General features: G+C 32.4%; 1 protein-coding gene across 2 annotated transcripts in view; it reads right to left on the reverse strand.

Annotated features, from left to right (window-relative positions):
• LOC113399430 (uncharacterized) overlaps positions 1–26,834 on the reverse strand; it is a 174,056-nt gene that overhangs the window by 5,134 nt on the left and 142,088 nt on the right. For both annotated transcript variants that reach the window (XM_026638570.2, XM_026638567.2), the window contains one exon: positions 17,487–17,599. In XM_026638570.2, coding sequence (XP_026494355.2) covers positions 17,487–17,599 — 113 coding nt within the window. The remainder of the gene's footprint in view (positions 1–17,486; positions 17,600–26,834) is intronic.

Here is a 26,834-nt window from a genome sequence, read left to right on the forward strand (position 1 = left end):
TTAAAAAATTGTGCTCGTAACAAAGGCACATTAAAAATGATTCGATAAATTGAATTGTGGTAAGCGAGTGAGGTTTTATTTACGCGACATTAACTTTGAAATTTAAAAAAAAAAGATAGACCTTTCTATCGATAAATGTTTAGTGAAGTTATTTACTTTACTTAACTTTAACTTAGCCGATTCATAGATTTAAATCGTTTGTTAAAATAACATAAATAAATAAGGCATATTATTTGACAGGAGATTATTTAGACGATAAAACAAAAGTGATTGATATAACCTTGTATTTTTAATGTTGGTAAAGAGTAACTACTGTGTTTTTGCCGGATCTTCTCGGTGGAAAGTATTTTTTTTATGGCATAGACAATGGCGCTGTGAGAAATATTAACCATTCCTTACATCGCCAATGCGCCACCAACAACACTGAGTACTGTTGTTTGGCGGTAGAATGTCTGATGAATGGGTGGTACCTACCCAGACGGGCTTGCACAAAGCCCTACCACTAAGTAAAGACTAAAGTCTACTTGAATAAACTATATTTTTATTTAATATATTGGTTTAACTGCTATTAATACATTTTTATTGTGTTTTAAAATGACGATATTAATATTGAAGTTAATTTATCGTAATATAAGGAATAATAATATAATCGTCAGCATTTTGGTTAAATATTCGTAGAAAGGTTAACATAACATAAAACATAATCAGCCTGTAAATTTCCCACTGCTGGGCTAAGGCCTCCTCTCCCGTTGAGGAGAAGGTATGGAGCATATTCCACCACGCTGCTCCAATGCGGGTTGGTGGAATACACATGTGGCAGAATTTCGTTGAAATTAGACACATGCAGGTTTCCTCACGATGTTTTCCTTCACCGCCGAGCACGAGATGAATTATAAACACAAATTAAGCACATTAAAATTCAGTGGTGCCTGCCTGGGTTTGAACCCGAAATCATCGGTTAAGATGCACGCGTTCTAACCACTGGGCCATCTCGGCTCAACAGAAAAGAAAGTTGAGAAAGGTTACACCTTCTTATATAAATACACCATTTGTTTTAGTTCGAATTTTTACATAAAAGTTTTCAACTATATTTTTATTTCTAAGTTGTATTATATAGATATACATATGTATATGACATGATTACATGGAAATTAAAATTTTCACACACTGAAAAGTGTGTATGTATGTACCTTTCAATAATGCAGTGTTACGTCGCAAATCACGTGACATATTATTCATGATATCAATGGCAAATATACAGTCACATATTGTATCATATAAATTCACAATGAAATTCATAATGCTCTCAATGTTGTTTACACCTTTAAAGAATCACTTTGAATGTTACCCAAGTCAGTTATTAATTTTAACTGCTTAGTGTTAAGTTGTAGTCTCATATCATTGTCCGACTCGAATTTAAAAAGAATGAAAATAAATGATTTGGTATAGTTTTGATAAATGTCATCCTAGTAATATATATTATCTACAATTTAACTTCATTTTCGTATTTTTGAATTTGGAACGACATTCAATATCCATTTCTCTCCATTATGACAAAATTTGCGAAGGAGATATATAAAGATGAAAGTCGATTGCTTTGTTATTATATATGTATAATTAAAAAACTTCCGCGACATAAAATAGACCACCCACGGTCACGACCGTCCTCATGATATCGTGAAATGGACACTCCTATAAAAAGGCAGTTAACAGGTCGTCGAGATTGAGTGATATAACAAACTCTTTTTTCCTAGAAAACTCCTTTAATAAACCGAATAAAAATTTCAAATTTTTGAAACATTCGTATATAAGAATGACATATTCTGTCAAAGATAATACGAATAAATCGGCGCCTTTGCCTGGTATTTTAAATTAAAAAAAAAAAAAAGAATCAGCAAAGACTTCTGTAATTATTATATTTCAGATTACTCAAAATATTTATATTTTTAATGTTAAACTTCCAAAACAAAAATTCAAGGTTTTATATTTGTAGCAGGAAGAAAGGTTTGTAACGTATTATTTCTATACTGAAATAGCATCACAGGGAACTGTGGTGTTATGATCTGGATATTCAATATTTGGATATTTTCATTGAAACAGGTACGTAATTCTATGAACGAATAATTTACATTTTAAAGTGTGTAGACAGCTTGGTAGGATATTGTACAAGCTGCATGATTAGGTGCCACACACTCAGAAGACTACTATGCGTGGTGGTGACCACATACCGTCAGTCGACCCATTTGTTCCCCTACATTAAAAAAGATCGTATCTCGAGACATCTACAATATAATGTTTCAGAATTTAACAAAAAATAATATGAGATATTATATAAAAAATGAGTTGAGTGAATAAGTAAGAGAAAATTATTTTTATTATTTCCTGTTATTATGTGAATTATCTAAATAAGAAAAACTATTTTTTTTAAGGCGAGATCGAACGTCTATCGATCGAATATACATTAGTCAAATACAATTAACAAGACCCGGAGCCGCCATGGAAAAAGCCGAAGTAAAACGAACGATCGAAATATCCATATTATATTTCAAAATGATATCTTTGTCCCATTTGCAGTTGAAATAATAATTATTGCCCCACTGGTGACAGGAAGGGCTGAATCATTTTTGCCCAGAGCGACTCAACAAGGAAATGCTGCTAGGATTCCAGCCACCATTCCACGCGGTCATGATTTGTACAGTAACTATTTATAATTTGTGTTTGTACACAATAAAAGTCTGAGTGCAAATAAATCCTTATATAGGTCTCGAAATATCAATTCGTTATAAAAACACAATATATTTTTCATTCATATTAATATTGTCTATGTCGATCATTCGAAATAATTTATTCTTAATTTCATCAAAAACGCAGTTACAGTATTTCTATTCGTCAGTCGTAATTTACATTTAGAAATATCATGTGATTCTTAATTTTATATACAGCTTTTTATTAGTGGTCGAATTGATTATTTTAAAAGAAAATGAATGAAGTTTGGTTTTAAAATATTACACAACACTATTTAAAACATAAAAAATTGTTTGTTTATATGTATTTATGGTATTGTATGCAATAACCATGACAACGAATGATCAAGATCGTTATCGAAATGACAATATTTTAAAATTATTTCTATCATAAGATTGAATTGATTCAAGAATCAATTAAACCATAGCCTTTAAATAAATCGTTTATCTAGAATCAAAATTCGAAGATAAGAATACATTTATACAAATTTCAAAAAAACAAATGTGGCAATGCATTTTAGACTCTATCAAAATAAAAATAGAGTACATCTACTTGACGCTTTAACTTCCATACGACTCTTTAGACGTAGTGACGTTCATAGTTTGTCGATAAAACTAGTAAGATAAATCAAGAACACGGTGCCTTGTTTTGTATGTAAATAGTCATGATTTATGTCTGTTCAAATATTTCGTTTTATCGATATGGGTCCCCACGAAATTGTATTGTAATTAATGCATTTAATTATCATTATCTCTAATCGGGCTGGTATCTTTTAATTGATGGAACCGAGATTTTATTCGATACGGCTAGAGAGATTTGTCTATATAAATAAGATTAATTAGCTTTTAACATATATATGTAAATTAATAAAAAAAGTTTATTCTACCTCGCTAGTCTAGTGATACAAAAGGCTACAGATCTGGAAGTTTGAGGTTCAAAACTCAAGTGGCAGTACTAGTTGGGAAGTTTTTTTTTTACAGTTGAGGCAGTCGGACAGGCAAATGAGCCACCTGATGAGAAGTGGTCACCACAGCCTAGCATTGTAAGAAATATTAAGTTTTCCTAACATCAACAAAGCCAATCTCGAGTGCTATGATGTTATGTCCCTTATGCCTGTAGTACATTGGGTCACTCATCCTTCAAACCGATAAAGTAAAAAACGATTAAGTTTGTTCGAGTTTATACTTTAAATAAAGGAATTTAACTATTTTTTTTTTTTTTTTTATGGCATTGATTGGCGGACGAGCATATGGGCCACCTGATGGTAAGTGGTCACCACCGCCCATAGACAAAGGCGCTGTAAGAAATATTAACCATTCCTTACATCACCTATGCGCCACCAACATTGGGAACTAAGATGTTATGTCCCTTGTGCCTGTGATTACACTGGCTCACTCACCCTTCTAACCGGAACACAACAATACAGAGTACTGTTATTTGGCGGTAGAATATCTGATGAGTGGGTGGTACCTACCCAGACGGGCTTGCACAAAGCCCTACCACCAAGTAAAATAGAATAAAGAGTTGATATAAACATTTAAAACAACAACACAACTACACTCAAATAAAAATATGAGATGCGTACAAAATTGTGATCCCGTTAAAATTTCGAAATAGGTAGTCTACCTGTGAAGTAATTCGATACTACGTTTAGTAAACTAATATTCCGCTTAAAAAAGTGTTAAAACAACACTAGACGTGATTTATCATCGACACGTCCTACGTCACAACTCATTATCTCGTTGCCCGTCACTAGCAATATAGCTATACGCCAATCAATCTTATAACATGTCTGTGCGATTAGTGACGGACCACTAATTATAGACTATCGAGTAATACGATACCAGTTCTCAATGAATATCGACAAAATGCGGTGTCGACGTCGATTTGGCGCGAGGCTCGTCTTAAATGTTTACTTATAATTAAATTTACATATGGCTGAGTTTGTAACGGGATGAGATGTACTGTTTATATTCAGATCACGTATATCGATGCATATTTATCGAATTTAACTTCATATTTTGTATGCACTGTTGTCATATTCGAACTAAAATATATTTTAACACGTGTTTCGTGTCGGTGACGTTTGTTTGCTGAAAACAAACAAACGAAACGGTTATGGATTGTACTGTTTGATAACAGTCTGATATCGATCTTTAAAAGTATAAACTGTGAGATGTCTAGAGCATCTATCGTGGCTCAGTGGTTGAAACAGACGGATATTTAACAAATGTATATAAGACTATGTTCGTCATAAGTTTTATAGCAATCATTTGTAAAATATTTCGTGTAACAAATAAGTATGTAAAAGTAATTTAACTGACGTCATTATTTTATTTATCTTTTAAATCAAAAAAGGAAATAATTTAAGTTCCTATGTATACATATAAGTGGTCACCACCGCCCATAGACATTGGCGGTGTTAGAAATGTTAACTATCCCTTACTTCGCCAATGCGCAACCAACCTTGGATACTAAGATGTTATATCTTCAAACCGTAACACAACAAACCCAGAGGGGTTTGCACAAAGTTCTACCAAGACAATACCAGTACAAATTCAATTTACTAGAATCTCATAGAGATGTAGTATTTTTTTGTCAATTATCATTAAAAAAAAAACTTTAAAATTTTTTGACCAATCATACACATCAATACACACTCACAAGATCTAATAAAGCGTAAATAGAACACGTTCATCTTAGCCGGAGATAGTTAATTCGAATTGGACTCGAACAACTTTTGGTGTGATTAATTTATGTTTACAATTCATTTAGTGCTCAACAACAAGAAAATCACGCGAAGAACCCTGCACGTGTGGCATTACTAGCAGTTCGTATAATTTTTTGCATGTATTATGATCATTTCAATAACGATAACTTCTCGTCGCAAACGCGGGGGTCTTATCGATTTAATCCTTTATAGTTGAATGATTCATGGTCGTTGGTGGTACTTCTGAGGTGCGAGAGCATCTTACATAACTTATTCATTATTTAAAAATATGTGAATGATTAAATAACAGTGAAAGCCGAACTAAATTAAATGCCGCCATTATAATACGTCATCAAAAAGATTGACCTGCAATATTGTAACCAGGATGCCGGCACTATTACCTCTGAATCCCAAGGCTCACTCTACTAAGCTCTCTAAGCTAAGTAAGTGCCAGTTCGTGGTCACCAGAAGATTATTCATTATTATAAAGTTAATAGGAACATTATTTCTACATTTGCCTTGGTTATGAAATTTAAAAAATCAAATTACTGTTATACTTAAGAAAATTCTGAGAGAATACTGTTTCCGAAGATGTGTACCATAAGGTATTTGACTAGTAATGTTATGAACAGTTTATTCATAGAATTAAAGTTTAATTATAATTCTTTAACATATCTGTGCTGGGGATGGCCTTCGCTCGTGGTTAGAATAAAGTACGACGATGTGGTTGTAGCAGAATTCTATCCGAAACGTATTCAGTATTGTATTCAGTATTGATTATGAACCATCACAAAAACTCGTGTATTATTTTTAAACATTAATTTACCAAATATCTTGCAAATACAATTTAAAAAACCCTTTCAAATTGTAAAAATGTTTTGAAATAATTTATTCACGCGTTCCGTATAAAATTTATTAACGAAGCGCTAACGATTCAACTAAAGAATTGAATTTGCGTTTTTAATATGTGTTTCGAAGTTAAGCTGAAATTTTCAACTTTAAGCATTTATGCAATATTATTTATTATAAAACTTATGTGCTACTTTTAACATATTCTACCGTGAAACAGGAATAACTAAATCGTTGTTTTCCGGTTCCGGCAAAATGGACTTAACATTTTAGTATTCTAAGTTGGTGGCGTATTGGCGATGTAAGAAATTGTTAAGATTTATAACAGCGCCCAATGTCTATGGTGACCACTTACCATCAACTCGTACAATTGGACTGTTCGCTTATCTATATAAAAATAATCTTTTTTAAGTATTTGACTCTACATAACAAATGGTGCTATTTAATATATTTTTTGTATTAATTAATTAATAGGATACAAATGGCTGTATGTCAATGACACATGTCATTGCGATAGCAATTGTTATTGACATACGTAATAAAACCGTAGCTGTCACATTTCTGTAACAAGCCGGGGCGACCACGAGTCGAGGTAGAACTCGGATTATATTACTCTTTCGTGATGTTGGTATTGTCTAACTAAATTTATGCATTAACGCTTCGATCGTTGAACGTTCGTTTTATTTATGGATGAATTGCAAGATCCCGTGGTTTCGCGGTATTTATGCGTTTAAGCAAATCGTTATTTCAATATCCTTCGTGACCTTATTACGTTTCCATTTATGGGAGATTAAACTTTTTCTTAATTTAACTTATATATTTTCAAATTCCTACTCTAGACTTTTTCACGCTTAAATGGTACGGATTCAAAAAAACAGTGAAGAATTTGTTATTAAATACATTAGTATATATAGGTTCTTTATTTTTCTGAAGTACTAAAAATTAACTTTTTTCGTAATTAATATTATTAAATATTTTTTATTTAGTTTCTGCTCGCATCGTGTATAGTCTAACTTTATTTTTGTACATATTATATTTCCTTTATTGACTGTTATTTATTATTTTTGCAAAATAAATAAATTGTGTAAAGGTATCAAATAGGTACATAGGTATAGTTAAATTGTTTTCTAACTTGTTGCCAAGAAAAGTTTATCGACGTAATTTAAGAGTATGAAGATGTAGTGCAACCGTGAAACCGTTCCATATACTACCTATTTCGGATCTACGGTAGAAATATTTGTCAAATTATTTAGACACTGTCAAATCCCAAAAGATAGTTAAAAATAGTTCATATTATCTTGACCTTTCCGTTGGATTTAATTAATGTATCCCGTTCCAATTAAAATTCATATCCGGCTAATGTAATTGTATTAGAATCAAGGGGATTCAGACGAGATCAAAGGCTTATTGGGATTGTTTGGGCTGTTATGTTTCAGGAAGTAATATAAATTGATCAAACTTTATAAGATAAATACAGTTCAGCAGTACTACGCAGGTCTTATTAAATTCAGCCGACGGATATCAAATAATTTGAAACTATACATCGTAACAAACCCAGATTCATTTATGATAAACGTATATAATATTTATTTATAATTGTAGTTTGTATCAACGAATACATTATAATTCATAAACATAATCTATTTGAGTTATTCTTCTTAAGATTATATTGTCTATGAATGCGATCGCATCCCCGTAAACTAATTCTTAATTTATTTGTTAATAAATAAGTTTAAATGCTGACGTAAAAAAAATGACTGGTAGTCTTGATATTTTATATAACATTTATATTATTTATATATAGAAAATTATACCAAACTTTGATGACTTTAGATTTATTTTTTTATTATTTTAAAAAGAGAACAATTAATAGAAAAGGATATCACAGTTCTTAATATTCATTAAACCAAGTGTTTCTGGATACAGTTGCCTGTTTGTAACACAAGAAACAGAAATTAAAACTTTTAATATACGGTCAAATTGAGTTATTCCATAGGTCTCATATGCGGTCACTTGGCTGCGATGCCTTGTCAACGACGGAACTCGCCTTAATACATAAAAATGAATGTTTATGCATTTGTTCTGGATGCGGTCATAAATTCTTCGGCTGTTTGTGATAAAAATTTGATTAGAACAAACTGAAAAAGATTATTTATTATTGTCCTTCAATATAGACGTTTTATGCTGACCCTAATTCTACACGTGCAAAGGACGGAGAGCTATTTACCAATATATAATAACGTTTTCGACAAATCGAGACACAAATGCATTATTATTAGACAGAAAAATAAACTAAAATGTAGAAAAAGAAACCATGTAACGGAATAACTTTATCAGAAAATTATTCAGGATTTAATTCAGTCAGTCTGTTACCTGCATTTCAATAGAAGGCATTGGAGACTGCTCCATTCGAGCTTATTAAAATTGCGCTCTGACGATAAGTTACGGAAAACTTTTACGCAATGTTGAACATATATAAAATGAACCTATTAAAGATATATAGACATCGGAAATGATAAGTAACTGTATGTTTCACTGTTGGCTAAGGTCGACTCTCTTTTGGAATTGGAATTAATACAACTACAGCGAATGTTACAGAATTTCAACCAATACATACAGCTTTCCTCACAAAGACTTCACCGCCAAGCACGAGATGGTGCTTGTCCGGGTATATGATAAATAAATAATAATAATAAATAAATATTGGACAACATCACATGTATTATTCTGATCCCAATTTAAGTAGCTAAAGCACTTGTGTTATGTAAAATCAGAAGTAACGACGGTACCACAAACACCCAGACCCAAGACAACATAGAAAAATGAACTTTTTCTACATCATGAACTTGCAATCTTGAACTAAGGCCGATTTACCAGTATATCTATATATTATATAAACAATAAAATAATCTGTGGATGATAAAACTAATCGGATGTTCAAAAATCGTTAAGCTTTCCATTTAATAACGCCATTTTTAAACATGATACTCGCAGATAAGTAAATACAAGATATGTTAAACAAACATATCACGACAACAATGCTTTCATGCATTTTCTGCACATGATAGTTTACTACCTAGAATCTAGGTTAGGCTAACACTAAGTGACGTGTCTCGTGTCATCGCACAGTTTATACCCCATTTACAATACAAAGATAACAATTCTAGGAAATTCACTCGTAGTATGTTTAGTTCTGTTATATATATACTTGGATAGAGTGCAATTGACGTTGATGCAAATAGCATACGCTGTTTACCAAGCATTCATTAGTGTACTGTAATATTGAATTAGATTTTTAAAGATAAAAGCAATTTAATATCATTAATTCCGCCTTTGTATTAAATCTCTGCTCGAATGCTTCCAACATTTCGTCGTTTTCGTAAACCGTTGACGAAAATAATGCATTTTTTATCGAATTTTTAATTCGCTAATGTACGAAATAGTCCAACTTTTGGGCACATTTACGTCCAATTTTTCAACTTAATCGAATAAAAGTTTGTCGATTTTATCGAAAACTTCACGAGTTGCATATTTTTAACTTGGAAACTCGAACGCAATGGATAGTGTGAACATCGACGGGTCCATTATCCAGAAGTTTCTGTCTGAAAAGTTAGTACCGAGTTGGCATATCGAAGTTAATAGAAGTTGCCAACTTATACTTGTGAAAATTGCCTGCGAATGTTTGTACGTTGTTTTGTTCTAGTATTTATATTGACAGTCATGGCATTCATTTTAGCGTATCGGCTACAAAATCTGTATTAGTCCAACAACTGTTACAGTATAAAATAACATTGCCCATTCTGTAGAAATTATTGGATTACCTACGCGATAAGGGCAACCAATTCTTGACTATTGTTCAGTAGTTAGGACACCATTTAGATTTTGGTTTTTGTATGTAAGTCACCACAATTATCTAGACGCTTAATAGCCTCAACTCAAACTGTTTATTGTTCAAATTTAATCGTTGACTACGAATTTTTGTTTCTACCGAATTATATAAAACTTTGTAAGTTCTTTAACATAATTTCATTGTAAGAAAATTGCAATCAGCTTTTTGGTTGTCAAAACGGTCGAAATCCCGCTAAAACCTAATGCCTCATCGTGAACAATGGAACAATCTTGAACGCTGTCACATCTTATCTGATGACAGATTAAATTTAGGACCGAATAGTGTTATGTCATTACGTAATATTCTGAATAGACGCGTAGATAAGTGGGTTATATCTTGTAATTTATGGCTCGAGGATGTCACACTTAATCATGAAGTTTGCGAAAGGCTTTTAACGGAATGCTTTGTAACAATAATTATGACTAAAATTTTGGAGTCTGGTACCTGGAAATGGGAGTTTATTCAGTTCTGTATTGTTTAACATGGTCTAGAGGGAGTTTTGTTTGTTACAAACATCAACTTCTGCGATGGAAATAAAAAATAATCAAAACTACTACTAATATAGGAATGATCTACTGTTATGTTATGGACTTTGTTTTACTATGGTCTTTCAATGGAGACTGGGGTATATTAAGAACTGATTTAGATTCTCACTGAAGCAATGAAGGTTTTGTTTTTAATGTAACCTATATATTATTCATTACTTACTACAAATTACTTTTTATATCGAACATTATCAGTCCTTAAAATATAAATCTACCGAATAAACTATATCTTCTTAACATTTGGTATAAAGTTTGCAGCCTGTAAATATTCTACTGTTGGGTTAAGATTTGAATTCTATTTTAAGGAGAAAGTCTGGAGCTTATTCAGATGCTCTAGTACATTTGGCAGATTTTACTTCGTCGAACACGCGATGATTCATAACTCATTACAGTATACCACAAATTAAGCACATGAAATTCAGTGATGATACCCACAATCTGTTAAAAGACAGGTATTTTAACCTCTGGACCACTCCAACTTTCATTCATGGAAAAAACAAATATAATATGACCAACATATTAATTAGCACCGTGTATTGATGAAGCTAAAAATATTAATTTCGTTATTGAAACAGTGGTCACACATAAATATAAGCGAGTTATTTGGGTTAATTAAGCTCTGATGGGCTAGTAATTAAAACTCACATTACAATTTAATCAGTATGGTTTGAATTATGATTTTTCAGGTTACTAATTATAATAAATAATTAGCATGACAGTATTGTTGATGTTTTATTTAATTTATATCTATTTTTGTTGGAGGATACTTCAAGAGTGAAGTACAGTCAAGGTTATTTCATTAATTATAGATGAATTTCAGTCAATACAAGTAATTATCACGAGAACTTTGAATTCTTTGCTATTTTATAATGATCTAAATTTTCCAAAAGCAATATCAGTATAACCATATTTAATAAGCATTATGTCTAAAACAATGGTTTTCATTATAATATGTAGAAATGTGTCCTGGACTCGCCATGCGTAAAATTTACCATAGCTATTCAAATCAGACCACAAGAACGAATTGAGATATCATGCAAATATGTGATTGTATGCAGATTGCCGATAATAAGCCGTTGCGTTCTGAAATCAACGATTCCCTTTATATAATATAAATACATTCGAAATACGACTTTAAATAAATGAAACAAGAATTAAAATTCAATAACAATTTTACAATGAATGATGTACTGTACGAAGATCTAGATATAGCTACATACAATTACACACGGAATTGCAGTTCTTAAGCTGATAGACATAAAGATTAAATTAGTAGCAAAGATTTTACGGATAGTTGAGCTTACACAATTGGTTTGCCATAATGAGAAGAAACAATGGAACTTAATAAAGACGTTATCCTACGTGTACGTGATCTTATAGATAGCGTTGAATCAATGAGATAAAATACTGATTTTTATTAGTTTCTTTATATGGAGCTAGCTACTTATATCTTTTGACAGAATGACTAACGAACAAAATAGTTTATTGCTGTAAATTTCGAATTAGGAACCTTTAATATTATGACCCAAAATAATAAATTTCTTCTTGGATTTTTTATAATGTGAAATGTTATTTAAAATCAGATAGTCATTAATTATTTATTAATGATATAAAACTTATGATTCAACATTTATATGGATACCATTGAAGGCTTTTCCAGTCTTGCATAAAGCATTCATTCAACACGCTATTAGCGTTACCGAAATTGAAAAGGAAATCTGACTGAATCGGAAGATTAAATTTATAAACCTCAATTTCTGGCAGTTTAAAAGTCTCCTTTGCAAAAAATTAAAAAAAAATACAAAAGTAGAAAATGGTTTTACTGCAGTCTTTCTCGGTTGGGTTATTTAGAGTGCTCAGCCTCTCAAAGTTAAGACAAAGCGACCCTGTAAATAGTCTATTGTTTGGGCCCCCGGTGTTGAGGGGTCTCGAGTTTGTGCGGGTTTTCTGAGAATAGTCGAGAGTTATACCGTTGAGGGGTTCGGTTGTTAGATCTTTGATAAATGTTAAGTTCGGAATAGTAGCAATGAAAGCTGCTATACGATTTGAAGGGTATGTTATTAATTTCTCGACTTAATGCTTAAATTATTGAAATTTAAATATTTAAAAAGGATTTATTTGCACTTATAAATACCAAAAGCTACCAATACTGATTTTAACAAAACGATTTTTAGATAAGGCAGTAAACTTATATGATTGCTTAGATAACAGTTGTATAGAGGTAATATACCAGCCATAGACAATATTAACACAACTCAAATAATGGAACGTTGAATATTCGAACATTGCAAAGCTAGAATGCGCAAGAGTGTCACGCCCTCTACGTTTATTGGTCGACCGTCACGGTTACATCCAATCACGAGGAAGGAATCGCGCGGTATAATTTTGGCATAATTCGTCACGCATCGATTTTAACGCTGGGAATATTCCCCGAAGGAAGTTGTGAATTTGTTAACATGTGTTGTGTTAAATTTTAATATATTTAAACAATAATTGCCTTAATTGTATGTTTCGTTTAGCGGGCGTTAGTTAAAAATTTATTTATCTCTTTCTGTCATTATCGATGTGTCGTTTGAAAGAAGAAGACGCAGCATTGTTTAATTAATCGTATCTTATACAACATTGAAAAATTATGTCACATAAATTTAAAGACGATAGATTATCAAACACTAGTTTCTGCCCGCGGTTTCACCCTCTTGTAAGGGGGGTTAGATGTTGGATATGCTATATTTTTCGATAACCTAACAATTTTTGTTCAAAATTTCATAATGATCGTAATAAAGAAATGCAAGCGACACCAATTCAGTTTCGCGTTTATAATATTAAGTTAAAAAGTAAGATAAACAACCGTACATTTTTAGATGGTTGTATCTTCTATAATAAATAAAACTCACAGGAAGCCATCCAGATATATTCTCGTTAAACACATATTGACATTTCGATGATTTATGAATAGTAAACCCGTGCGGTGTGTTGCCATATTGTTTTAAAATAGTTTATTATTCTAAGGCCGTCCACGCCGTTAAGTTGTTTATACGACAAATTTAATTTTATATAACCGTTATTGTAATGGTTCGAATATTAAATATTCCTTTTTTTGTTCTCTATTTAAATATTATCATTGAGATCTAATTTGTTTAAGAGATTACATCATACGTCATCAAATACCAAATAGTGTAATTGATGTAAGCCTATTTATACGCTTTCTCTTTTTTTTTATGATATCGGTAGGCGGACGAGCCAATGGGCCACCAGATGGTAAGTAGTCACCACCGCCCATAGACAATGATGCTGTAAGAAATATTTACCATTCCTTACATCACCAATGCGCCACCAACCTTGATACTAAAAATTATTATTATTAATAACACACAATTAAATTTAAAAATTGATTAATTATAGTTTTATTTAAATTTTAATTACAAATATTTTTGTCTTAATTTTGTAGGAAGCCTAAGGGATGTTCTCGTTCAACAAACTTAATTTTTGTTGTTTACGTTTAGTGACTATTAAGGGATTCGTGTATGGTTATACACGTACAAAATGTGTGTTACGAGAAGATCGTTAACAATGTACTTAAATTTATTTGAATTGAGAGTAACTTACTGGTTTTTATTTTTTTTATCATATACCACCGCCCATAGACAATGATGCTGTAAGAAATATTTACCATTCCTTACAACGCCAATGCGCCAACAACCCTGGGAACTAAAATGTTATCCCCATCGTGCCTGTAGTTACACTGTCACACTCACCCTTCAAACCGGAACACAACAATACTGAGTACTGGTGTTTGGTGGTAGAATATCTGATCAGTGGGTACTTCCCGGTAGAATATGCATTCCGAACCGGCGGCTTAGTAGTCTTATCTGTTTTGTTTTCCAGTTAACCGATTTTAATTCAATTTGGTATGAAGTGAGTTTGATTTTTAAATACCTAACACCTGATGACACACTGGCGACTGCTAGTGCTCAATATAATCCTGTAAAATTACGAATGTGCTAGATAAAGGATACTTAAATAAGTATATTCTGTTTTCGACTATTAAAATAAATAAAATAATAGAGCACTTTATTACAAAATATAATGATACCTGGATGTTATATATGAAAAGTTGCTTGTGTATCTTATTAATTACGTTAACTGTAGTCTTTTGTTTCGAACTAATGTTATTGAATGAAGTACTGAACATTGTATATAACAAACAATTTTAGAACGCGTTATGATAGAGCGATCTCTTCGGTTCTATTTCCGGGTAATGAAGATTCAATATTTTCTATTTCCCGGGCGCTTGATTTTGCATGCAAGTTGAAATGTGTTCCTTCAAAATATTATTTTATGCTAATGCGACAGATCTACATGCAATGGCAACCGACAGTGCCAGAACGCTGCCAACTGAGGAATCTACTTTAAATAACGTATAGATTTTTTTTTACCAGTAAATAATTTTGTTCTCTAAAGTCATTATCCTCTCGAATTTATAATAATTTTATATGTACAGACTTCTGCACACGGGTTTCCTTACTTACTTCAGTTTAATAATGACACTAATCTGTGTCCCGGATCCTCTCAATTCATGTCTAATTAAAAAAAATATTATGGCAATATCGTATTATAATTTAGACCTCGTTAAGTTACGTTATATATCCGACGACGTCTATCTGTCCGTACATCGACGTTATAAAATTGTGTGTATAAATCGGGTTTAAGTTACAAGATAAAAGTACCGGAAAGAGAAAGTGAAATAAAGTTAATGATATACTAATTAAGTAACTTTGTCGTGATTAAGAAAAGTAACTTTCTACGACTGTTATTTCAAACTAATTGCCGCCCGTGAGTTTGTTCGCGGTTTAGGGGTCGGTCGTCAGGTAAGATTCTTCATTGGTGTTTAATCTCCATTTCTACCAAATTTCATCAAAATCGGTTGTGTAGTTTGATCGTGAAAGAGCACCAGACAGACCGACAGATAGATAGACAGACACACAGGATTACTTTATAATTTTAGTATCGAATTATAGATAATAGTTGAATAATAAATCCTAATACTGTGACCAAAAGGATTACTCCGCACTTGAAAATGATTTTGTAGACACAAGTTGTTCTGGTGAGAAAAGACTCTTTTTATATTCAAAAGAAGATTTGAGAGTTTGTTTTCACCCCATTGCTAAAATTCCAAAAAAAAGGCAGGATTTTGACACATAAGATACACTTAGGTTCCCAACACCACAAAATACGAAATTAAAAAAAAGGAGAGTAGTTGTGGGATCTCTGGTTGGAACAAAGTTGCTTTTGCTGTATATTACGTATTAAATAATAAACACAATGAAAAAATCAACAACATATGAGAATAATCGTCATGAAATAAAATCGTTATTAAAATCCCGTGTGAATTAAAACCATAAGAAAAAAAAAATGGTTTTAATAAGTATAGAAAAGAAAGAGAGGGAAAGTCGTCTGTCCTCGTCTGGAGCATAACGCTTTTCCTTTAAGTGACAATATCTGCCAGTTCATTCTGTAAGCTGAACAAAAGAAGTTGGTTCCAAAAAAAAAAAACAAAATAACTACGGAAAATCACGTTATGATCCTCGTATTCTAATTCCTGAACCATCACAGCTCCTACCAATTGTATATCAAGTCTAAATTCCACGTAATCGTATGAATAATACAAATTTTCAAATGTTCAAACATCAGAAGAACGTACGCATTAACTTCACGAACAATTAAATCCGAGACATCTCTTTACTTGCACTGTCATCTGTTTAAGGTCGGGATTAAATCTCGAATAGGTGACAGCAATTCTAATCAACTTTCGGGCCATTGCTCCAGACATATGTGACGACGGCTTTAACGACGATTAAACTGTCACATCCACGCCTGTCTTCGCGGGATTCGAAGGCGCTAATTCGTGAAAATATTGTTTTGCTCCTTTTCTCGGAAGATTTCATGACAAGTGACAATTATATGTTGAGATTTGGATTGTCGGTACATTAAAAGTGTCTAACTTTTGTTCAATAAATTTTATAAGGTGTTAACGGTGTCTAGTTAATATATTTAATTGGCATATCTATGTATGTCTAGAGATTTAGTTAGTGCTAGGGCTTTGTCCAGACCCTTCTGATTAGATCAGCCACTCATCAAATATTCTACTGTCAAACGGCTATAATTAGTATTGTTGTGTTACGGTTTGAAAGGTTTCTGAGCCCGTGTAACTATAGACACAAGGGATATAGCATTTTAGTTCCCGTTAGTATTTTTTAGAGTGCCAATGTCAATGAGCGGTGGTACGACTTACCACCAAATGTCCCATTTGTGTTCCTATTTTTTAAAAAGAGAAATAGTCGAGTAATTAACATTAAAATTTACTTTTGACTTTTTAATCTTACCGTTTAAGCTGTGCAGTTACTTTATTTCAAAATGAAATAAATTTGACGTTAAAAACAATTTCAAATTCAAAATTAAATTCAATAAGTATATGATAACACATTCACGGCTATTATCTTAACCTGCCAGACATTAAATGGTCTCGATGTTACAGTACAGCCTGCATTCGTAGCCATTATGATTTACACAAATAAAACTTTTCCATTATTATTTCAATTTCAATTAACATATGCATTTGCAAATTATTTTTCCATAAGACATCTTCAACTAAATTCAAGTAATAATTTTCTCGTAACATGTTTTCCTCCATCCTCATTCGCCCTAAGGTAATAGCTGTTATTTTAAATCAAGTTCTTAGCCCACTTACTTCCAAACAAGTATGGCGCCTATAAGCACACCCACGATGAGCACGATCGAGCAGAGAGCGATCACCGCTGACGTTTGAAGCGATGGACCGCTATGATTGTATGCGTCTATCTTCTGTAAGGAAAATGAAATGTATTAATATTTAAAGTATACAATACTGGAATATTTGCTAGATTTTTCGCATCTACAGAAATATCTCTTTCTTTCTCGTTGATGTTGAGATATGTCTCAATTGGCACTAAGAGTCTTACTGACTTACGACTTGGTATACCTCTGAACGGTGGATAAGTATTTCTTCTTATCTTTGATATTTCAACGTTCAAGTTATTTTTGTATAAAATTACATAATTTATTCAACCGAACCCGTGAATGCATAGCAGATGTTATAACATCAAAAATATTACTAAAGATTGAACTGAAATAAAAAAGTTTAGCAAACATTACACAACAGCAAATCTAATAGTTTGGTAAACGGCCAAAAAGTTGTTTAAACAAATAAATAAAATTAAAGGTTCAAACATTTCATTGTATTCTTTCGTGATCTAAAAACATCGAATCAGCGTTTGGTACAGGTCCAACAGCGTACTAGATAAACATTACAGTTGATAATGAATTTGAACTCGACACATTAATTCGCATAGTTAACGTTGACAAAACAAATGAAAATTAATCAAAGCAAAATAGTGTATCAATGGACGAGTATAATTCAATTCGTAAATCCTTGGAAGCGATCCAACGAATCGACAGAACGTGATACGTACAACACAATTGTATCTGCCATTTATCATAACTCGCAGAGCAATATAGGCATTCATGCCACCGTTGAAAGATGACAATAGCGTGAATATATATCGCAAGTGCCATAATGAGTTTTGGACAGCGTGCAGCTAATTTGTCTTGTAAGTAAAGAATCGTCGATCCTTGCCAAATGTGCTTACTTTTCGCTCGGCGCTTGTGGATTTTGGCGATCATTGCTTACGTCTGCCAAAGCATACGTAATATACAATTTCAATTACTCCGAATCATATTTTATGATAATACAATTTAAAAGATCGTATCATTTTATTATTGCTGCCATTTTATTTTTTATTTAGGTCAAAGATATTACAAGTTTTACTAGAGATTATAACATCAAGTTTGTGTTAATAAAAATGAGTAAATACTAATGAGTCGTTAAGTTGTAAGAATTAAAACCACTTTATGTTTTCAAACAACAATTTTAATTTTCACTTTCAATTTGAATTTCGAATGTTTTGTTAGCTTCGAATGTTAATCGAAAACAATTTAGTTCCAACAAAATTGTAAAAACAGGTTCTATATTTCGTTTCTTTAGTCCGCCATGTTGGATGCCCGCCATTTTGTAATTATGGATACCGCAAGTTTTTATATAAAAACTGTAAGAATAGGTGTATACGGTATTAATATCTTCATAGCTGGCGTCACGCATGTTACAAGGGGAGAAACGGTCATTATAAGCCCCATGTATTTTTTCACCCTTGGGAGTTTAAGCTGGTTTTTTGTCTCTAGAAAAAGGGGTCGTTATTGAAAAAAATGTCGGGTTCGTGTTTTAAATTGCTTTATTAGACACAAAGGTGATATCGAGGTATAAAGGGAATTCCAGACGATTGACAAAACTAATGATCCCGAAAATTATAGAATTTACGATTTGCAATCATAAATTTTTCATTTTTAACTTTATGCAATTTTAAGGTTTAATTAACTATTATTAAGGCTCAATATTGTTTCATATCATATCAACCCATTAAACGGTAAATAGTTATTCCAAAATCAATGCGCTATCTGTATAATGTTCGTTATCTACTTAACTAAACTATGCAAAGGTAATTTTATTTCTGTTTTGATATCGAAGAAAATGTTATGAGAGGCGCTTATTGCTAAAACAGCAATCTCTTCTTTTAACCTTTGAATGGACGATATTATACGACAAATGTAAGCGGCGAGGATTTATTCATTGAACGTCATGTTAAAAAACGAAAATACAATGTCATAAGAAGCAAATGTGATTTTTTTTTTAAATACCTATTGGAGTAATAACTATGGTATCTATTGTCAATTCCAATCGTAGAAGGAATGCCGATAAACAAACATTAGATTTAAGTATTCCATGCGATTTGCTAATAGAAGATATATTGCGCAACTAACAAATCTTGATTAATATATCATTATTTAAAACACAACACTATTCTGCTTTACTACTTATATCCACTTAAATTTTACTTCTAAAGTTCCGATAACAGTTTCATCAACGATCGAAACGGCATTTTTTTTCTCAAGTCCATAATGAATGTCATAGATTATTCAAGCTCTCGACCAATAATGTCACCTCAATTTGATTTCAAATGTTATTCATTGATCTTTTATCCTCTCGTGGTTGGAATAGACTAGATATTACAAAATCTCAACGCTGTTTATGAGAACATAATATGTTAAATATTTAATACTCTTTATTAAGACCAACAGAAATAATATTCAATTGTCTAAGAATTCGCAGTGAAATAAACGTAACAGCTGCTAATTGTCAATCTTGACATCTTTTCTTATGGACATACACAAGCTGCCCAAAATTGGTCGGTGAATCTGGCAAAATTATACCCGACTCAACGCCGACGACGCAGGTATCCTCACGACCTTCCATGAGGTTTACTTACGCCGCAGAACTTGAGATGAATTATAAACACCCTGAGACATGATAACTCCACATATGCCACATAGTACAGTTTATCAGTACGCATGCTACATATTCTACTTTCTCTGATTAATGTCATGTTTAATTTTTTAAATCTAGTATTTAGCATACTTTTAATAAAGATCGCAATACTATTTAGTCAAGTGTAATTAAGTACAATAAATTCTTTTCCTATGCATCATGCGAAGAAGCTAACCGAACTTCTTCTTCCTCCTTCTTTTGTTGAGTTATTATTGAATAACTCCTTGAACAATTCTACCCTTAAGCAAAACGTCGTGTACATATTATAACAGAGGTCAATCATTTTTAAGTCTGATTCGTTTCACGCGAACAAGTTACATTACTCACCAAATAAAAAAAAAATCAAAATATACTTTATTCAAGTAGGCTTTCATAAGCACTTTTGAATCGTCATTTAACAAGCTATTTAAAGTAAAGCTACCCCCGGTTCGGAATGTAGATTTTACCGAGAAGAACCGGCAAGAAACTCAGTAGTTACTCTTTTTCAACATCTAAAAATACAGTCATGTTAGTTAAATACAATTATATATGTATGCTATGTCTCCTGCGTGGAAGTCAACAAGCATCGATACCAAAGTAACTTATCTTCAAAAGCCAATCCATATTTCGACATTATAGTCACTAATGTTCAACATACAAAACAATTATATCGCTTTTAATGAAAAAAATCAAGGCTCTTACTGATCGTAATTATATTCTCGAAGTTGAATTATGATTCACAGGAAAATGTCTAGACGTGTCCGCTAGTTGTGAGAATTTTGCTTTATTCTTTACAGATATGGGACACATTAACTGATACAAAAAGACTTAATATTAAGACGGTGACGAATAGTAATTTTTTTTAATTACACATAGAACTGTTATATTAGAACAAATGTGTGCGTGTCTATGTACCAGGTTGAGTGTGTTTATATGTGTGAGTTTTTTTTCAATTTATTTGTTCTCAACTCATTTGAATTATTGCTTTCTTAAATTTAAGTTTTGCAAAATAACGTGTTTTAAGTTCATGCCAATTTACAAACTATTTAACAAACATTAGGTTACAACTACAATTTAGTTATCACGTATTTAAATTAAACGAGTGACTTCAACGTTAACAACATTAAGCAATGGCGTGTTTTAAACGTCACAGTTATCAACAATAAACCAGTTATGTACGAATAAAGTCACATTACATTTGATAATAGCGGTAACATAAGACCTTTCAGTTATGTTTCAATTATACAGTTTTTATTTACTTTAGCTCCTTAATAGATGTAGTTCGAGAATATAATCTATAACAAGTTTTCTATATTAACAACTGTGGACGGCTAGTATAGGAAATGATAACAGTCATCATACACTCAACCCTCTTTATAGCGCCTTCCCTAGACGATATAAGTCTAAACAGGTACGTATATAGAAGGAACGTCTATTCTCAACTTTCACGTAGGCTCCCCGTTCTCGGAAGAAAATCCCCTACAACGACGTCAATGTTAACAAAACGAAATAATGGAACTGGTTACACTGAACTATAAATTGAAATGTCACAAAAACGATTCATATGATACGCTAAAATATCACTTCCATTTTTAAATTCAAACTCGCATATCAATTGTTCAAAATATTCAGGGATATTGTAAAGGACTTAATATCTTAACCCCCCCCCTTGCCCACTCTGACACACGTGGAACGCGGGCGGAAACTAGTTGCAATATAATTCAAATTCGTCTCATACAGAGCATTGTTGATCAATATGTGCATATTGTGTGAAATTTTTGGGGTGGGTTAATGGTTTTGGCAATAAAAACGTTCATTCAATGCAATTAGGGTGCGAGGAAATAATATTATTATATACGAGACTACGGAACCATCGAATTAGGGCTGGGGCCATTAATATGAGTTCCAAGATGTTCTTCTTTTGTAAGCTATTACATTTATTTTGAATGATAACAGAAATATCCAAATTACCTGACTTAAGACATTATTCACTTAAGGAACTGCGATCAGATTGAAAAAGTTAAATAAACCAATAGTAACTAAATCACCTTAGCAGTTAAGTAAGTAAGTTTAAGTAGTTTTACCGCAAATGCATCACAGACCAGAGAATATAACACTATACCATAATATAATTACACTGGTAGACTCACTATTCTAAACTGAACATAACCATAGTTTTACTGTCTGAATAACTAGTGAGTGGGTGGTGCCCAGATGTAACCACCACCACTAGAGAAAGTACATAATGTACATTACTAAGATACTAAACTTTCTAAAGGTGAAAAATGTTCGATAGAAAATAAATTACATTTAAAATTATAAATAGTAATCGATGATTTTCCTAATCCTACCGCAACGATATTTAGATTGGTAGGTATTAACGATGGATTGGTGTATGTATGCATGTATAGTTGAGATTATGAGACGGTTGGAAACAATAGCATTCGCATATAACACTCTCTAGGGTGAGAAGAGCCGAGATGGCCCAGTGGTTAGAACGCGTGCATCTTAACTGATGATTTCGGGTTCAAACCCAGGCAGGCACCACTGAATTTTCATATGCTTAATTTGTGTTTATAATTCATCTCGTGCTCGGCGGTGAAGGAAAACATCGTGAGGAAACCTGCATGTGTCTAATTTCAACGAAATTCTGCCACACGTGTATTCCACCAACCCGCATTGGAGCAGCGTGGTGGAATATGCTCCATACCTTCTCCTCAACGGGAGAGGAGGCCTTAGCCCAGCAGTGGGAAATTTACAGGCTGATTATGTATTATGTTTTATGTTATACTCTCTAGGGGTCCACGAAGATCTGATATTAGTTATGAATCTATTAATTTACTACTACTACAACTACAACTACTACAACTACAATTAATTAGAGCTTACTCTGCCACACTGGTATATAAGGTTTGTTGGATAAAGATGTAATAGAATGAAATAACAAGAAATTACATATTAAAACAAATACTTAAAGTTAGCATCTAAACGTCCCACAGCTGAGCTAAGACCTCCTCTCCCATTGAGGATAAGGTTTGTATCTAATTTCACCAGGTGTTCCAATGCTCCATGTGGCAGAACTGGGCCTTGGTTTGAACACAATCATCGGTAAAGATGGAGGCGTTACACTATAGTTATACAATAAGCATGAATCATTTGTGTTACACAAGACAAAGAAAGATTTATTGAAGATTAATATAGCCTATATCATTCCTTGGAGTTAAAGCTTACTTTATACCAAATATTACCAAATTCGGTTAAGTGGTTTGGCCGTGAAAGAGCAACGGACAGCCAGAGTTACTTTCGCATCTATAATATTTATTTATTTATTTATTTGGGATACAAACAATTTTAAAAACACTGTAATATAAAACAAAAATAACATAAAACACAAATCAATCAAGTATCCACTTAAAGCTAATACACAAAAAAAATATATATTTACAATTAAAATTAAAACAAAAATAAAAACAGCATATAAGTAAATATTACAAGTAAATGTATATTCGTTTGGGTTTAGTCTACCGACTGTAACGCGTATGGTCTAAGCCCAAGCCATTGAATGTCCTACTGTTGGTTTAAGAGTTTATGACTATACTATCCACAATTTTAAATGTATCTATCTTGTGTCTTACGTCATACTTTCAAGCAATAAGGTTTTATTGGAAAAAATACTTGTCCGTTGTTATTATATTTTTTAGAGACAACACTTTTTTATATTGTTGAAATTTGCGATACGAGTATCATTACCTTCAGAGACTTTATTGCTAAAGATGACACACACTACACGATGCTAGGTTAAGCTGAGCATACTCTAAAGGAATTCTATTGATCGTTCAAAGTAAACCAGCTCTTAAAATTATAGATGTAGAGTTCAAAATGCTTCAAGATTTAAATACTTGTACTTTGTAACTCTCAATGTCTCATGTACACGTTAAACAATGTAAGATCAATCGGGTATATATCTTCGGACTGTATCCAACTTACTAGACAGAATACATGTAGTCACTTACTCAATACTTACTCAGGGATATATTACGACGGTGTCCGAGCATGTAATAAATGTGACTATAATGTCCTTATATTGCTCTAAGTATCTATAAAACGTTTTCATACATAGTTCTTAAATGTATTAGTTACGTGAGTATTTTTAAAAGTGATTGCATATATTTGGTTAAAATTATATATTTTGAGCCGAGATGGCCCAGTGATTAGAACGCGTGCATCTTAACCGATGATTTCGGGTTCAAACCCAGGCAGGCACCACTGAATTTTTATGTGCTTATAATTCATCTCGTGCTCGGCGGTGAAGGAAAACATCGTGAGGAAACCTGCATGTGTCTAATTTAAAACGAAATTCTGCCACATGTGTATTCCACCAACCCGCATTGGAGCAGCGTAGTGGAATATGCTCCATACCTTCTCCTCAACGGGAGAGGAGGCCTTAGCCCAGCAGTGGGAAATTTACAGGCTGATTTTGTTATGTTTATGTATATATTTTGTGTTCCTTGAAATTATAATATGATCATTAAATTACGGATTTCTATAACTTCATGATACATAATTTTAACATAATATAAAAATATTGATATAATTAGTTACAAAAAAAATTATACTATCTCAGATAAGGGTTTAAATATACAATCACAAGCTAGTCAAAGTTACAACTTTAACATATTAATTTTAATAATAAAAATAGTAAAACTATTTCATTTAATAGACAGTTTATTTTATAGTTTCAATCACTCTCTAGGGATGAGACCGTGGCCCAGTAGTGGAATATATAAATAAAAAAAAAACTAATAGGTAATTTAATACAAGAAAGTCACGTAGCGTTTATTTCCATATCCAATGAAAGCATCCCAAAACATTATTCTCAATGAGATATAATACAGATAACATAAACGATTACGATCGACTTTTAACAGATTACAAAAAATATTTCATAACGAAAGACAATTCATCCATTCCCGAGACGGTCATTGTATGGGACTACCATAAAACACAGATAAATATCGGAACATGGCCCCGAGAGAATTAAACTTGAAAAAGGGGACGTCGATTTGTCAAAATGTCCAACTATCTGCTGAGAAATCCGTCATCAGGACGAAGACGATACATCGGTTATATCTGCTTCGATCTCGAACGAACAATATCGAGGTAATCTTAGGGAGTTTGTAGCGATTTTTTTGATTGCATTTCGATTACAAGGTAAGCAAACGCAATAACCCAATGGATTGAAGCGAACATTGTATGCTCAAATGAAGGGATTTTTGGTGTTTCATATTAATATAAATATATATCTATTCTATTTCCCAGCAGCAAAACTAAGTATTGTTGTGTTCCGGTTTGAAACCAGTGTAACTACAGGTACAATGGTGGTAACGTCTCAGTCCCCAACGTTGGTGGCGCATGGATTATGTAAAATGTATTTATAATTTCATAGGGCCTATGTGTTGGACACTTACTATCTCATGGCCCATTTTCCCGTCCGCCTACAGATGCCATAATATAAAAAAAATATTATCCATGGCGGTAATATCCAAAAATAGGTTTTTCCCTGACACTCATAATCAGATAAGACTACAAATCCGACTCGACCAAAAAAGAAATCAAAGAAATTTAAAAAACTGAGTCAATAGTGAATTAAGACTATCGATTAATATGAGTACCAAATATATGCTTATATTATGGAATAGTTGTTTAGTTTACACTTCGGTCACATTATAGTACCTAAACGACTGGACCAACGCTGTTTTACCAGTTTACCTTCATCTGTTAGTATTTGTGGGGGTAAATCTTGAATTAGAACTTTAAGCCGTTTTCATCATAATGGATTTAAGTTTAGAATTTGTATATTGTTTTGTTAATTTTATTTTATTTATTAATTTATTCCTTTACCTATTACACTAATTATACTGAGATGTTATGTTTGTCAATGCTAGGGGGCATTAATTATTGAAAAGCTAAAAAGAATTGAAAAAAAAGGCTTAATTAATTTCGTCCCGGTTTCTTGAAATTTCTTTCTAAATTATTATTTTCGTCGCCCTCAAAACTTCGTTCGGAGTTTTTATCGAAATTAAAACGACTCCGCTGAGGGAATTTGAAATTTTAAGGATCATGAAAATAGGGATCGGCGAATTAATAAAAATTTTCAATCAATACGGAACGTTTAATTGCCACATCAGAATTTGCTAATAGTCATCAAGCGGTGTTTAGTGAGGCTATACTGGTGTACGTAATTAAAGCAAAAACATGAGGCAAGTATATACTATAATATATATACTATAATTAAATTCTGCTGATACTTTTAAATATGCTGGATATATTTAAATGTTATGGTGAAAAAATATTCAAAAAGGCCATATGCTGTACAAGATTATATAGATGATAAAAAACCCCAAGCGTTACTTTAAAGTAGGGTCTGGTTAGGGTACCACCCTAATCATATATTCTACCACCAAACAGCAGTACGAGCGAGCCATTGTAACTACAGGCTTAAGGCACACATCAACTTAGTTCCTAAAGTTAGTGGCGTATTGGCGATGTAAGGAAAGGATAAAAATTGTTACTGCGCCTATGCGTAGATGTAATCCTTACTTATCCGTCCATTCATCTGCAATGGATTTTTTTCAAAATTCG

Source organism: Vanessa tameamea, chromosome 19, assembly GCF_037043105.1.
Source record: "Vanessa tameamea isolate UH-Manoa-2023 chromosome 19, ilVanTame1 primary haplotype, whole genome shotgun sequence".
NCBI classification, from domain to species: domain Eukaryota; kingdom Metazoa; phylum Arthropoda; class Insecta; order Lepidoptera; family Nymphalidae; genus Vanessa; species Vanessa tameamea.